The sequence below is a fragment of the Gorilla gorilla genome, chromosome 5 (assembly GCF_029281585.2).
Source record: "Gorilla gorilla gorilla isolate KB3781 chromosome 5, NHGRI_mGorGor1-v2.1_pri, whole genome shotgun sequence".
Lineage (NCBI taxonomy): Eukaryota > Metazoa > Chordata > Mammalia > Primates > Hominidae > Gorilla > Gorilla gorilla.
In genome coordinates, this window is record NC_073229.2 from 160,591,941 (window position 1) to 160,607,888 (window position 15,948).

At 39.0% G+C, this 15,948-nt stretch overlaps 1 protein-coding gene across 13 annotated transcripts in view; it reads right to left on the reverse strand.

Annotated features, from left to right (window-relative positions):
* The window catches only part of MAP7 (microtubule associated protein 7), a 207,749-nt gene that overhangs the window by 52,669 nt on the left and 139,132 nt on the right, over nt 1-15,948 (reverse strand). For all 13 annotated transcript variants that reach the window (XM_019029766.4, XM_019029771.4, XM_019029765.4 and 10 more), the window contains one exon: nt 15,747-15,824. In XM_019029766.4, the coding sequence (XP_018885311.1) occupies nt 15,747-15,824 (78 nt within the window). The remainder of the gene's footprint in view (nt 1-15,746; nt 15,825-15,948) is intronic.

Here is a 15,948-nt window from a genome sequence, read left to right on the forward strand (position 1 = left end):
ACATGCATTTATTTCCGAGTTCTCTATTCTGTTCCATTGGTCTATGTGTCTGTTTTTACGGCAGTACTATGCTGTTTTGGTTACTATAGTTGTGTAACCAGAGCTTAATATTTTGAAGTCAGGTCATACGATGCCTCCAGCTTTGTTCTTTTTGCTCAGGATTGCTTTGACTATTTGGGGTCTTCTGTGGTTCCATATAAAGATTTTTTTTTTCTGTTTTTGTGAAGAATGTCATTGGTATTTTGGTAGGAATTGCATTGAATCTGTAGATCACTTTAAGTATGGTCATTTTCACAATATTAATTGTTCCAATTCATGAACATGAGATGTCTTGCACTTTTTTGTGAGCTTTTCAATTTTTTTCATCAGTGTTTTCAGTTTTCCTTGTAGCAAACTTTTACCTCCTTGGTTACATTTATTCCTAAGTATTTTATTTTATTTTTATAGCTACTGTAAATGGGATTGCTTTCTTGATTTCTTTTTCCACTGGTTTGTCACTGAGTTATAGAAACACTGATTTTTTAATGTTAATTTTGTACCTTGCAATTTTACTGAATTAATTTATCCATACTTAGAGATTTTTGGCGAAGCTTTTAGGGGTTTTTATATATAAGACCATGTTGTCTGCAAACAGGGACAATTTTACTTCCTCCTTTCCAATTTAGATGGTCTTTATTTCTTTCTCTTGCCTAATTGCTCTGGCTAGAATCTTTTTGTGTGTGCTCTCCATAGTGCCTTTCAGAACTTGAACATATCCAAGGGTCTTAATAATTATTTTATAATTCATTGGGAACTACTTCCTGATTCATTCACCCATAATTGTTTGGTCCTCGGTAAACTGCTTAACCTCCCTATTCCTCAGTTTTGTCAGGTCAAGGTGTGGGTAAAAAGAGGATCTTTCTCATAAATTTACCATAAGGATTAACAAAATAATTACACTTAATATGGTTAGAATACTTTTCTGCATGTAGTAAACATTCAGTAAATATTAGCTATTGTTGTTTTTGTCGTCATCATCATTATAATTTCAGTTTACAAAATTAAAGGTAGTTCTTAAGGTTGTGCTATAAATCACAGTAGAGCTAGACATTATTGCAACAATAATTAGTTTTACCCCAAATAATCTTTTAAAGGAAGAATATTTCTTTGTCTATCCAACTGTTATTGAATTCCACTACTACTTTCTACCAGGAAGTGCAGATCCTAATGCAGTGCCTTCTTTAAACAGTCACACAGCAAATAGGCAAATTAAACAACACTTGCCAATTGCAGAACATGCTAGTGAGTGCAAACTTATTGCTAAATATAGGTCATGCAATATTTTAAATGGAAGGATAACAAAGTATTTCAATATTTTAATAAAAATAAAAAGTTAATTTATTCTAAGAGATTTAATACTTTAATACCTGGCCCTTCCACAAAAAGTTTTTTTTTTTAAAGGGAAAAAAACAAAGTTTAAAAAATAAGCTAGAAGGTGTAAAATCAAGCCTATTAGGGTTAAGAATTTCAGAATAGGTCAAAATATTCCCGATGGATAATGTTGAGGTTATGTATTTTCTCATTAAGAAATGATAATTTTGAATACACGAAAAAATTCAGCAACTGTTATTGACTGAATTGTTCCCCGCCCACCTTGCCCCCACCCCCACCAAGTTCATATGCTGAAGCCCTAACCCTCAAGGTAAATACATTTGAAAATAGGACCTTTAGGAGGTAATTAAGACTAAATGAGGTCATAAAGATGGCACCCTAACCTAACAGATTCAGAGGAAATACCATGTGAGGACAAAGTGGCCCACTGTAAGCCAGGAAGAGAGCCCTCACCAGAAGCTGAACTTGATCTTGGACTGCGCGGCCTCCAGAGCTGTGAGAAAACAAATTTCTGTTGTTTAAGCTACCCAGTCTATGGTATTTTGTTATGGCATCCCTAGTAGATGAATACAACTCATTCAGTATTTAAATCATTAACAACCACTTAATTTCATAAAGAGGCAGCTCTGTAAAAGAACAGTATGTCCAAAAAATGAACTGTGATTAATATTAACCTTTACTCTTCTGAAGTCACAATTTATCCCTGGCCTATGGGATCACATTATAAAATGAAGTGAAAATCCACTGTAGCCCGTGAAATACTGGACACTAACGAGTCAGTCCCATCCCTGACCTGCTGACACCAAGATATTTTAATGACACTGTAACAATATATCAGTACCATACAAAGGAGAAATCCACTATCAATCTAGACTCCATGTAGAAATACACAGTGATGCTGTATGAAAAGGAATTAAAAATGAAAAGCAGGGTACTGTGGTGGATAGAGGACAGTTTCTGGCTTCATATGAACTTGGGCCCACCCCCAGTCTTGCCACTTACAAGCTATGTGCCACTGAACAAGTAATGACTTCTGTGGCCTTGTTCCCCCAAGTTACTATGGCACCAACTTCCTGACAGGGCTGCTTTGTGGCTCACAGTAACATATAAAGCACTTAGCATAGTGCCATGTACATTGCAGGGATTCAATAAATGCAGATAATGACAGCCTTTATGATAATCAATAATTCCTGTCCTATTGCCACGTAGAGTGATATGGTTTGGCTCTGTGTTCCCACCCAAATTTCATCTTGAATTGTACTCCCATAATTACCATGTGTTGTGGGAGGGACCCCGTGGGACGTAATTTGAATTGTGGGAGTAGTTTCCCCCATATTCTTTTTGTGGTAGTGAATAAGTCTCAAGAGATCTGAAGGTTTTATCAGGAGTTTCCACTTTTTCATCTTCCTCATTTGCTCTTGCCACCACCATGTAGGAATTACCTTTCGCCTCCTGCCATGATTCTGAGGCCTCCTCAGCCACGTGAAACTTTAAGTCCAATTAAACCTCTTTTTCTTCCCAGTCTCAGGTATGTCTTTACCAGCAGTGGGAAAATGGGCTAACACATACAGCATGCAGCTAACAAGAAGAAACTCAGGTAGAACAGTGAACTCAGTGCACTCATGGGTTGTGTGCAACACTCCACATGCCCCTGTCATCACATTCAGCAATCTAGAGTCCAGCCTGGTCCCTCTGAACAGGCTTACTTCTGTATCAGGGGAGCATATATTTCACTGCTGTATGAGAGAAAAGAAAAGGTGACATTCAGAGACTAGAGAAATATCATCACTTAACCTCTGAAATATTCAGACTTGTTGTCTCAGTTTCATACTAAGATATAGAAGGATTTTGGGTAACACTGGCTACCAGAATAGCCAGTAATATAATGAAGAGTCAGAAAGTGAAAAGTGATGAGAACATCTGAGTTTGGGTCTTGAGTCTGCTACTAATTCTGTGTGATCTTGGGAAAATCAGCCAAACTCTCCTACTTCTACATTAGAAAGAGTATACAAAATGATCTCCAAGATCTCTTCCAACTAACTCCCATGACTTGATTTTTTTGTTTTTACCTTTGAGGACATGTGTGGGATTACAATTAGATTCCTTTTCTTTTTGTTTTTTTTCTTTTTTTGTGAGACAGGGTCTTGCTCTGTAACTCAGGCTGAAGTACAATGGGATAGTAATGGCTCACTGCATCCTCGACCTCCCAGTCTCAAGTGATCCCCTGGCCTCAGCTCCTGAGTAGCAGGGACTACAGGCACATGCCACCATGTCTGGCTCGTTTTTTTTTTTTTTTCTTTTATTCCTTGTAGAGACAGAGTCTTGCTGTGTTGTCCAGGCTGGCCTCAAACTCCTGGGCTCAAGCGATCCTCCTGCCTTGGCCTCCCAAAGTGCTGGGATTATAGGCATGAGCCACTGTGCCCGGTCCAGTTTCCTTTTGTTTTCATTTTGAATGTTAAAATTTTAACCTTTATGCTTTATCTCAATAATTGTTGTGATTACTTATATTCAAATACATGTCATTTTCATATTATATGCTGATATATGTGCTGAATAATAATTCTTTTTAAAAAGGAATCTAATGGCTTAACCTATGCTCATCAATTTTAGAAGGGAGTTGTAGAATAAAACAATAAGAACATCTAAAGATGGAAAAGTAAAAACATTTTGTACGTCTTAGAGCATTTGTGTAGGAAATACTAATTAGTTTCATTTAATAGTCAAGAAACAGGAATGAAAATGTAATCATTAATAGAATGGAAAAGTTTAGCACACCTTTCAAATTATTAAAGATAACCATGGAATGAATGGTACTTACATCAAACCAACCCCTACCTCTACACCACCAGCCCTGCCCCTCCTACAAAAAAGTTTTTTTTTTTCCTTTTTTAAAAAAAGGGGGAAAATAGGCTGGGCGTGGTGGCTCACGCCTGTAATCCCAGCACTTTGGGAGGCTGAGGCGGGCAGATCACGAGGTCAGGAGATCGAGACCATCCTGGCTAACACAGTGAAACCCTGTCTCTACTGAAAATACAAAAAATTAGCCAGGCGTGGTGGTGGGCGCCTGTAGTCCCAACTACTAGGGAGGCTGAGGCAGGAGAATCACTTGAACCTGGGAGGCGGAGGTTGCAGTGAGCCAAGATTGCGCTACTGCACTCCAGCCTGGGCAACAGGGCGAGACTCTGTCTCAAAAAAAAAAAAAAGAGTTGGAGGAAACAACATTTAAGAAAAAAAGCCAGATGGACTAAAATCAAGCCTATTAAGACTTTTAGAATGAGTTAAAAACAAAAACACCCAGCTATGTTGTTTAAAAGAAACAAAACTAAAACAAAGCGTCAAATAACACTAAAATAATGAGCAAATGGCTATCACGCAAATGAAAACAAAAATGTAATAACTGTGGGACTATTGCTACCAGAAAAAATAGAACTGAAGATCAAATGAGGAAAAAGACCCAAAGAAGCAAAATGATGCTTCCAAGATCATCACATGGTCTAAAAGAAAACAGCTGGGATTTTCATTCAGCTCTGACTTGAAAGCTTGTACTCAGTCACTCTACAATATTGCCTCTATATTCACTTCTGCATGCTTCTAATTTCCACCTGAATTTCTCAGTCAGATCCATCATATAATCTTATTCATTATCTGCACATTCTTCCCTGCTCCAAACTGGAACTTTCTTTGTCTTCCGTATTCTGATAGCAGATTCCTGAGACCAAATGGTCTATAAAGTTAGTCACTTCAAGTCTTCCACAATGTTTCCCTCATGCATGGTGCACCCTAACTCAACACATCCATATAATTGGCCCGATCAATTGTTATATCAGAATGATCTCTCAGCTGGGTGCAGTGGCTCACACCTGTAATCCTAACACTTTGGGAGGCCAAGGTGGGAAGACTGCTTGAGCTCAGGAGTTTGAGACTAGCATGGGCAACATAGCAAGACCCCCATCTCCAGAAAAAAGAAAAAAAAATTATCTGGACTTGTTGGCACATGCCTGTAGTCCCAGGTACTTGGGAGGCTGAGGCAGAAGGGTCCCTTCAGCCCAAGAGTTTGAGGATGCAGTGAGCTATGATTGCACCACTGCACTCCATCCTGGGTGACATGTTTATTGAGGCACTATTTACAATAGCAAAGACTTGGAACCAAACCAAATGTCCATCAATGATAGACTCAATTAAGAAAATGTGGCACATATACACTATGGAATACTATGCAGCCATAAAAAAGGATGAGTTCTTGTCCTTTGTAGGGACATGGATAAAGCTGGAAACCATCATTCTGAGCAAACTATCGCAAGGACAGAAAACCAAACACCGCATGTTCTCACTCATAGGTGGGAACTGAACAATGAGAACACTTGGACACAGGATAGGGAACATCACACACCTGGGCCTGTCGTGCGGTGGGAGGAGGGGAGAGGGATAGCATTAGGAGATATACCTAATGTAAATGATGAGTTAATGGGTGCAGCACACCAACGTGGCACATGTATACATATGTAACAAACTTGAACGTTGTGCACATGTACCGAAGAACTTAAAGTATAATTAAAAAAAAAAAAGGAACCCTGTCTCTAATGTAAAAAAACAGAAAAACACAGAATGATCGCTTGAATCTACTGTAGCCTCTCCAGTCTTTTTATCACTACTTTAAACTCTCATTCCTTTCTCATGTCTCATTTCTAGTCTTTAACCACTTCAAATCCATCCTACACATTAATCGTCTCAGAGATATCTTCCTCAAGAAACAGACCTGCAGTCATTGTCGTGCTTGAAAACCTGTTAGTTCTCCTACTGTTCCCTGTCCAACCCCTTGGATTGGCCATAGGATCATGCATCTTCACACACACCTCCTTCCCCCTGGCAAACTTCTGTCTTTCAAGTCCTAGCTCAGAAGCTCCTTCCTCTGAGGAGCCTTTCCTGATGACCACAGCACAGGAGCCCCATCTGCTAGCTGGATTCAGACTCCCTCAAAGCACTTACACTCCAGACGGTAGCTACTCTGCTTTTATGTGTTTGTGAATTCTTCCCTATACACACAATGTCTAGTCTAGCAGATGGTTAAAATATGCTTGAATAAATGAACTAAAGAGTTAAAGGACAGAGTGATCTCCAAGCATAGTGATTCACACTGGGCTTTGGTGACAACTCAAAGCCTTCTCAACTTGTCATTAAAAGCATTCAGTGGAGAGCTGCCTAATAAGAAGTGTGACCTTGGAGGATCCCCACAACACGGTGCTCCTGCACAGAGGGTCCTTCTCATTTCACCCTGTCCCTGCACACAGTGGTGCGCTAATGGGGTTGAGGTGCTAGAATAGTCGTTACATAGGTGGAGATCAAGAGCTTTTCTTATATGTAGGCTGAATGATTTTTCAAATAAGAAAGGACTTACTGCCGGGCACGGTGGCTCACGCCTGTAATCCCAGCACTTTGGGAGGCCGAGGCCGGCGGATCACGAGGTCAGGAGATCGAGACCATCCTGGCTAACACGGTGAAACCCCGTCTCTACTAAAAATACAAAAAATTAGCCGGGTGCAGTGGCGGGCGCCTGTAGTCCCAGCTACTCAGGAGGCTGAGGCAGGAGAATGGCGTGAACCCGGGAGGTGGAGCTTGCAGTGAGCCGAGATCGCGCCACTGCACTCCGGCCTGGGCGAAAGAGCAAGACTCTGTCTCAAAAAAAAAAAAAAAAAGAAAAAGAAAAAGAAAAAGAAAAAGAAAGGACTTACTATCTCAGGGCTAGGCCTAAAGGAATGTTAGCCTTCACTAAAATAATGGAGTTTTGCTAAACAGGGCAATGGTTGTCCTTGGAATCTTTCTGTTACAGTCTTAACCCTAAGTACTTTCGCTCCTCAAAGAATGTAGCCATTCTCTTCACCTGGGGCTGTCCTACTTAGCCCCACCCTAATGGATGAGGAGGCACAGACATCCCCCACCTCTCTCTGCTACGCCTTAGGCTTCTCTAATTCCAGGAATCTAAGTCAGTATTTGTGGAATCATATGACCTGCCATCCTCATCTTTATCACCGTCATCATCATGGTGAGATGTCGTCAGCTCTTGCTTCACGCTGACGCAAGTGATTTATAGGCATTGTCTTTGCAGCCACTCTATGAGGCAGACACTGCCATTAAACTTATTTTATTATGAGAAGTCTGAGATACAGAGGAGTGAAGTAACCTGCCCGATGTCTCACAACAAATAAGTGATGAAGTTGGCATTCAAACTCTGGATTGTCTGACTCTAGAAGCAAACAATGAGCCATTATGCTAAAAGGCATGAATTGGAACACCTTCCAAAGACCACAGCTCCTTCTCTGTACTAGCAAGAAAGAGCTGGGCATCCAAATGTGAAGGTCCTGATCTTCCAATGCCACTCTTAGCCTCTACCGTCATCTGTTTACAAGACCCCTTACTTTTCAGGTTTTAAGATTTTTTTATCTTCACTCTTAAAGGCAAAGTAATTTGGGGAGAAAAAAATAATGGCTGCTTTGTCATAATGACTCATTTTATGTTCAGGCTTCAGCTTCTGCTTACCTAATCCATGCAGCAAGCAGCAATTATTCTTTCCAGTCCTGAGCCTGACTCATGATACAGCTGCTCTGTTATGTGCTAACATCCATATTCCTCTTACTAAGATGCATTTAGGTCCCTCAGCTGTTAATAACCTGCCTGACAGCCTCACAAGCTTTTGTACACTATATTCACTAAGTGACAATTTTAGGAGATGCAGATGCTGAGACTGGTAACAGATATGCCGAAGTTTATCCATTAGATATTTGGATTAGAAAGATTACTTCCCTAAAGCCTCCTCTGACCCCTTTTTTCCTGGACAGTCTCTAAAGAGGAAAGTCTCTTGTTAAAACCAACAGCCATCCGAATCAAATAACGTGAAGTATGAAATCACGGGGACTTTCACTCCCAATTCTAACCAGGAGTACAGCATTATTATTTACTAATTATTACTAACTTGCTATCAGCATTTTTGGGATGAACATTCTAAACCAGGTTGAAATGACCATTTATCTCTTGACCGCACTCTTATTAGTACTGCCGTCACTCACTGAGTTGACAACACACTGAGATGAGAGAGAAAAAAAAGAAGCACAGCAAGAAAGCTATGATTAGAAGGCAAAGGAAGCCCGATGAAATTATCTAGGAAAAAAAAAAAAGCCCCTCACATATAATTTAACCAAAGTTTGTTCAAAGGTTAAAACTCTTTTTATATTGTCTTATTCTTTCTAAAATATTGCATTATGATATATCTTAGCTTTGAACTTAGCTACAAAACTCAATATGAATGAAATTATAGATTTGTAAGTTGACATTTTTCTTCAAGAGCTATGTCAGTCCATCATACATTCTCTTTCATGATTTTATAGAATCCCCGAAAGTACCAATTAGGAATTTGACTCTATTCATACAAAAATTTTGGTTTCAGAAAAAGACTAAATAATTACATGTTTACTGAGTGCCTAATATGTTCCAAGGCACTTAAACAAAACTTAAACACAATCAATACTCCAAACTTACTTGTTATTATCTTGAAAAAGGGAAGCTCTGTGTCTGCTCAAGCGTAGAGTACTGTTTGTGTGCTACACAGTCCTTAAATATTCTCTTGAACTTTCTTGTCGACATATTGTAGAACTATTAGTTTTATAATATATGAAGAGGAAAATTTAAGGCATATCCTAATAGATTATCCATAGATAATAGGATAGATCCATAGGAAAATTTAAGGACTATCCTAATAGATTATTTCTGTATTCTTGTTCACCTGAGAAAATGATTACTAATAAGAATTTAATATCTGTTTGACTGAACTATCATAAGGGCAGGTATTACATGATACTTTGGTAACGTTTTAACTAATATGCAATACCTCCTGCATTCATCTCCACTTAACATTAAACAAACAGTTGCTGGACATTGATTACGTGCCAAGCTGTTCTAGATACTAAGCTACAGAAATGAAAAAAAAAAGACATAAATCCCTTCCCTTCCAGAGCTTATGTTCCGGGGCAGGGGGCCAACAGATAATCAACAAATAAGTAAAATATCTACATGCTTAGATGTTGACAGAGCTAGGGAGAAAAATAAAGAAGGTCTGGTTTGAGGGAGCTGAAAATTTGAGTAAGATGGTAGAAGGCCTCGCTGAGAAGGTGGCATTTAAATGAAACCTGAAGGAGGAGAGGGAATGAACTATGTGGATTTCTCAGGAAAAACACTCTAGGTGGAGTGCATTTGGCTGTAGTGTTTAAGAAACAGCAAGGAACCAGCATGGCTGGAGGAGAGGGCAAAGGAGAGGACATTAGCAGGTAGCAGGGCTGAGCCATGGTAAGGGTTCTGACTTCTACTCTGCATGAAATGTAAAGACTTGGAAGGTCTGGAGCAGAGGCAGGACTGGCAGGCCATATTGCAAGTGGGTCACTCTGGCTGCTGTGTTAACAGACTCTGTGGGAGGAGGAGGAAATGAGGACACCGGTTGGGAGCCTATTGCAGAATCCAGGTGAAAGATCTAGCTGTCTTGGGCCAAGGTGGCAGCAGTGGTGGTTGTGAGTAGTTACTTTCTGGGTATGTTTTGAGGGTACAGCAAAGAGTATTTGCTGATGGATTGGTTATGGGATGTGTGGGAAATTTCACCTAAGATGCTAGGTAATCTTGTTTGATTTTTTATTATCTTACTCCCTTCTTGGAATATAAATTCCAGGAGGTTATGGAATTTATTCTTTTCACTTCAATACTCCAGCATCCCTGGCTCAATACTATCTACGCTTTAAATATTATTGAATGAATACATAAAATCACACAAAATAGCTTAAAAGAGAGGGGGTTAGTTCTATTTTAAGCTCTCTGAATAAAAAATTTATATTGTTGCATAAATTCTATATACTCTGGTTCTAGTAATGGTTTCTGAAGAGAAATCGGTAACCAGGATCGATTCTAAGTTCATAAAGACAGAATTACTCTTAATGGACTCAAAGGATGGTAACTGATCAATGCCATAAAGTTTTCTCAAAGCAGATCTCAGAATCTGCTCCAACACTTACATTTTAACCACTGTCGAATGGGAGTCAACATAGCACCTATGCATCTTATGAATACTTCTATGAGGAAGGAGAATAACTCTTTCTCCATGACAACTGGATACCTGTCCAACTCCTAAAACTTCTGAAAATTCTATCACCCATAAACAAAGCACAAGGATCTCTCTCTAATTAACAGCATCACCACTAGTTGAAGAATTTTAACATGGACTGTGGTGATCCTGTACATACTAAAATCATGCTTAAAAAGCTAATAGGGGCTGGGTGTGGTGGCTCACGTCTGTAATCCCAGGACTTTGGGAGGTCAAGGCAGGCAAATCCCTTGAGGCCAGGAAAATCAGACCAGCCTCATCAACGTGGCAAAATCCCATCTCTACTAAAAATACAAAAATTAGCTGGGCGTGGTAGCACATGCCTGTAATCCCAGCTACTCGGGAGGCTGAGGCACGAGAATTGCTTGAACCTGGAAGGTGGAGGTTGCAGTGAGCTGAGATCATGCCACTGCACTCCTGCCTAAGTGACAGAGCAAGACTGTATAAAACAAAAACAAACAAAACAACAACAAAAGGGTAATAGGGCAGAAAAACAAAAGGGTGTATTAACGATTCCATTTTTCTGAGATCCTCTCAGTTACTTCCTTTGGCTAACTCATCACAATGTATTTTAAAAATAAAGTAAGTGACATTCTATTAAAAAACTTACCTTGCCAATTATGGCAGGCCCACACAATAAAAAGTACAACCACTGTGCTAATTTGTTACTAAATGGGATTATACATAGTGAAGTGTTTAGAACACTGCCTGGCCCATAGTTAGTGCTCAATAAATACTGTTTATCATTATTGCTATTATTTCACTGAAAATTGTAGAGTAAGCAAAATCAGCAAATATTTATTATGTGTTTTACACTTAGCACTGTGCCATGTGTTGGGATACAAAAAATTAGAGACCACAGTCATATTCTTTGGAAGCTTAAAATACATACCAGAGATACAAACCAGAGATAGAAAGTCTAAATAGACAAAAATTCAGTAGTGTATAAAACAGCAGTAGAATGTGAACTAAAATGTGATAGTTATGCAAGATATAGTATATAGTGAAAGGATGATAAATTTCTAAAAGGAGATTTTCTAGGAAGCCTTTAAAACAGAAGGACTGGCACTAATTGTGATACGGTGCTAGGAGTATAAAGAACAACAGGGCAGTAAATGTATTAGCCCGAACTAGGATAATGGCAGAGGCAGCCAATACAATGGCATAGACTCTTACCTGAAATAAGAGTCTGCTAGATTTCTGACTAAATGGATTCAGGGTTAGAGTATGTCAACTTCTACCTACCTACTGGGCTAGTTGATAGTAGATAGTTGAAGCCCCAGTTAGAGAACTAGGCTGAGTCCAGACTGACCACTGGGTAGCTACAAGTGGCCCAATATGCCAGGATGGAGACCAGTCAGTGGACAGTATTGGGCCAGCCAAGGAAGAGAGAATGTTTTATTCTGCAAAAGATCTAATAGCTAAGCTACTAGTCAGAAAGAACCTAGGGTCTCTAGCAGAAGCATCAAAAATGACTGAAATAAATAATGTCTTGGGGCCAAAAAAAAACAAACATTTGGTGCAATTAATTGGGACACAGAAATTACCAGGATGAGTCAGTTTTGGAGTGAAAGAAAATGAACAATTTAGTTGTATAGAAGTAGAGTTTCGGGAAACAGGCAGGCATCTACTGCCTTCCGAGTAGCTGGAAATGTGGAATCAATATTTAAAAAGGAGAGTGAACCTGTGAGAACAAATGAGATTCTCCACCCCGCCCTCGGAAAACAAAAAATAAAAGCTTAGAAGAGAGATAGTGAAAAAGATGCAGAAGTCAAGAGAGAGAGTTTGAGGGGATAGAATCAGATGGAATAGGGTGGTTAGAGACTTTTCTACGTATAAAGCTTTTAAGGAAGAAAAATAAAGCTTTCAGAGTACAAGTGCCCAACGACAGAATAATCTCATACATGAAGAATTATGCCTGATTTTGTGAAAAACTGAAGGATAATGCAGAAAAAGCAGGCCACATGACATAATCCTACTATAAAAGCATCAAAGCATGACTCAGAGATTTAACCCACAGAAAGTTATTAATAAGTCCTTCCTGTTTGCAAAATAGTACAAACATGCCATACCACCAAGAACAAAATAATCAGACCTTTATTCTCCCTCTCTCTACCTTGCTTTTTAAAACACATGGATTAAAACAATCTTTAATGATTTCAATGTTATTTTCAACCTACATCCAACAGTAAATAACCAATCTCCCTGCCTATTCATTTTAAACTTTACTTTGCCAGCATTTGTGGAATGGTGTCCGATTTTTTTAACTTGAAAACTTTAAAGTTTGAAAGTTGGTAAGAGTTGACATTACCAACTGTTTTTTTTTTGTTTTCAAATTAAGCACAGTCCAAAGATTTCCTTAATATTAAGTGTCTGCTTTTAAACATTTTTTCTTTTAAAAAAAATTTCCACTGCTGTTATAGCTTCTATAAAGCACAGTTTATAGATAGTTGATCAGGTGTGCCCTTTGATTTTTTTTGGTACTGAAGATTTTTTAGAAATCATCCTCACATACTCTAAGGCACAGCTGAAATTAGATTTTTAAACGGCTCTTTTACAACTGTATATAATATATGCATGTATATTTGCATATATGCTCACTCCTGTATTTATGAAGATTGAAGGGAGCCTCTCAAGACTTAGTTCTATGATGGTTTAAATGGAAAAAAAAAATAGGCAAAAAGGCACTGCTCTAAAATGTAAAGAAAATAAAATTAATGCAAAGAAAAAAATTAGAATGGATATATTTTCCTTAAAATTATGACTCTGACAATTGAAAAAAGAAATGAGATTGAATTTTTAAAAATTATGATATTTAACACGGCAGGGGTAAGAATAAAGAGAAAAATGCCAGGTGTGGTGACGTGAGTCTGTAATGCCAGCTACTAAAGAGGCTGAGGAGGATCACTGGAGCCAAGGAGGTCGAGGCTGTAGTGCACTGTGATCACACCTGTGAACAGCTATTGCACTCCAGCCTGGGCAACATTAACAAGATCCCATTTCAGAGAAAGAGAGAGAGAGAGAGAAGACAGAAACTATGTATATCATACATTGGCTCACCAAAAAAGTTAAGCTGTAATAATAGAATAATACAATCATCTAAATATAATATATGTAACATATAATCATATAATAATCTGAAAAGCATGTTGGGTCTCTCAGCAAATGCCTTTTTTCCGCCTGTTCTTGCATATTGCTGTATAATGCCTGCTCTTCTATCCCTTTGAAAGGCTCCTTTCATCCTTTAGTTGGGAACTTGGGTGGCACCTGGCAGAGCCAGGCTGGGTTAGGTACTTCTACAGGCTCTCAATGCCCCTGGTGCATACCCATTCACAGTGGATGCATTGCGCTGTGACATTAATAGTTGCTATTTGTTTATCTGCCTTTCACTAGACTACACCTAGCTCTAGAGGGCTGGGTGTCAACCTTTATTCATCTTTTTGTCATATTTTAAATACAATATATGGCACATACAGTGTTTGAATATATAAACTAATGAGTCATGTCCTGTGTTATCAATATGAATTGAAATATGGCATTACATCTTAAGAAAAAATCTAGTCACTCAATATACAAAGGTAAGCAACTTTTAGGGAGAACTGCAAGTTCAAAGCTGTAAGTCTTACACCTTTATAGTATAAGTAAAGTCATTTTTGTTTCACCAGCAGCATATTCTTGCTTTCCACAAAAAACTAATGCTTCGTTTTGTTAAGATAAAGAAACCCAAATGGAAAGGTGTGAGTTAAGTATGGAAAAGCTAATTCACAATGTGATTTAAACCATAAAGGAATGCTCTCCCAACCTATGGAACTCCTTCTATTCAAGCAGATATGAATCCATGCTATAACTAAAGAGATCTACAAGTGTGAGACCTGATGGGGTAGAGGGGGAAAAGGACATACGCATGGACTTGAAAACAGAGTGTAAATAACAGCCACCCTAAAACAGTAGTCAGTTTCTTATTTTTACTCATCTTCCAGTTTCAGCAGCTCTGCCTTCATCCTCTCTCAGTTCTGGTTTGCTTGTCAAAGCAACCTTAGTAGGGAGCAATGGGCATATTCACAGGAGGAAGGGAGAGCCCTGGTGACCACAGACAGCCTGCTCCCCAAGAACCTACCTGCCTGCAGAGAACCCGTCAGGCCAGGGAGGAAACTCTAGGCACAGAAAAACAGCAGAGCATGTTCACTTCCAGTAAGCAAATGAAATCTATGCCTAAAAAACCTCAGAAGCAAAAGAAATGACCTCATATGGCCATTATGGCAAGGGACAGAAACAAGTCTGAGTTGAAAGAATGTAAACAATAGCAAAAGACTGTTGAAAACCAGCTTCCACTACATTTCACAAATTTGGGTTTTGGAATAAGAATAATAAAGGGATGAGATATAGGGGCAGAGTCCCCAGTTGAAACATTAACTCTTACAAAATGCAGAACAACTTTAAGAAGTTACAGGTCATCTCCTGGGAAAATTTTGATACCCTGTCAGTCTAGTTTCAGAATACCCAGGCACTCTGTACACACACATGCTGACCAGGCATTTAATCTTTTCCAAGGTACATCATTCAGGTATATTTCAAGAGAGTATCCGGTTTTAGCAAGTTTACATAAATGGACATCAAAGTAAAGGAGGGGTTGGCACCTGCTTCCTTGCCCAATGTTTTAGAAGACAATGACTGTACAATCTCTAAGTGCTCTAGTCTCAGCTTCTGCTAAGATAGTCCTGTGATCCAGGTTCCAGTGATTATATATGACAAATGTTGCAGTTGCTAACCTCACAAGGGCCTTGGGTAATAAGAGAAAAATCAGACACCTCAGCACATGCTTTTCCTGGCAGCAGCCTGGTAGCACCTGTCTATAAGTTCAATGGCAGCATTATTTTAACAGAGAAGGCAGTTAAGTGCCCTGGCAGTGTATAATCTCATAACTTTTCATGTAAAAAAGAACAATATGTTTACTGTCCTCGCATTTTCTCAGTAGTAAAATGTAAGCTGTACCATCACTCTACTCATATATACTTTCCCTCCAGTGCCACATTAAACTGTGACTGCAAAAAAGGATGACCTTAATCCTGAGGCTAGAGTTTATTGTCACTTAAAACTTATCCCTATGTTTATATTTTACCATCACATACTAAACTCTGTCTCATAATCCGTCTGTAAAATTCATAAAGGTATGCAAGAGACCACGGTATTATAGTGACATCCATTCAAATCAGGGCCATGGACACGGGGCCTGGGGTACCTAGCTGTTTCTCCCGTTCCTCACGTCGCTCCCGGGCCAGCCGCTGCCGGTCATCAACACGTAACACAGGCGGAGGGTCTGAAAGCGAGATTAAAAAAAACATGAGATGAAGAGTGGATTAAAAAAAAAGAAAAAATACACATTGATAAATATCCAGTAAATCTGAAGAATATATTGCTGTACTTTACAACAATAAGTACAT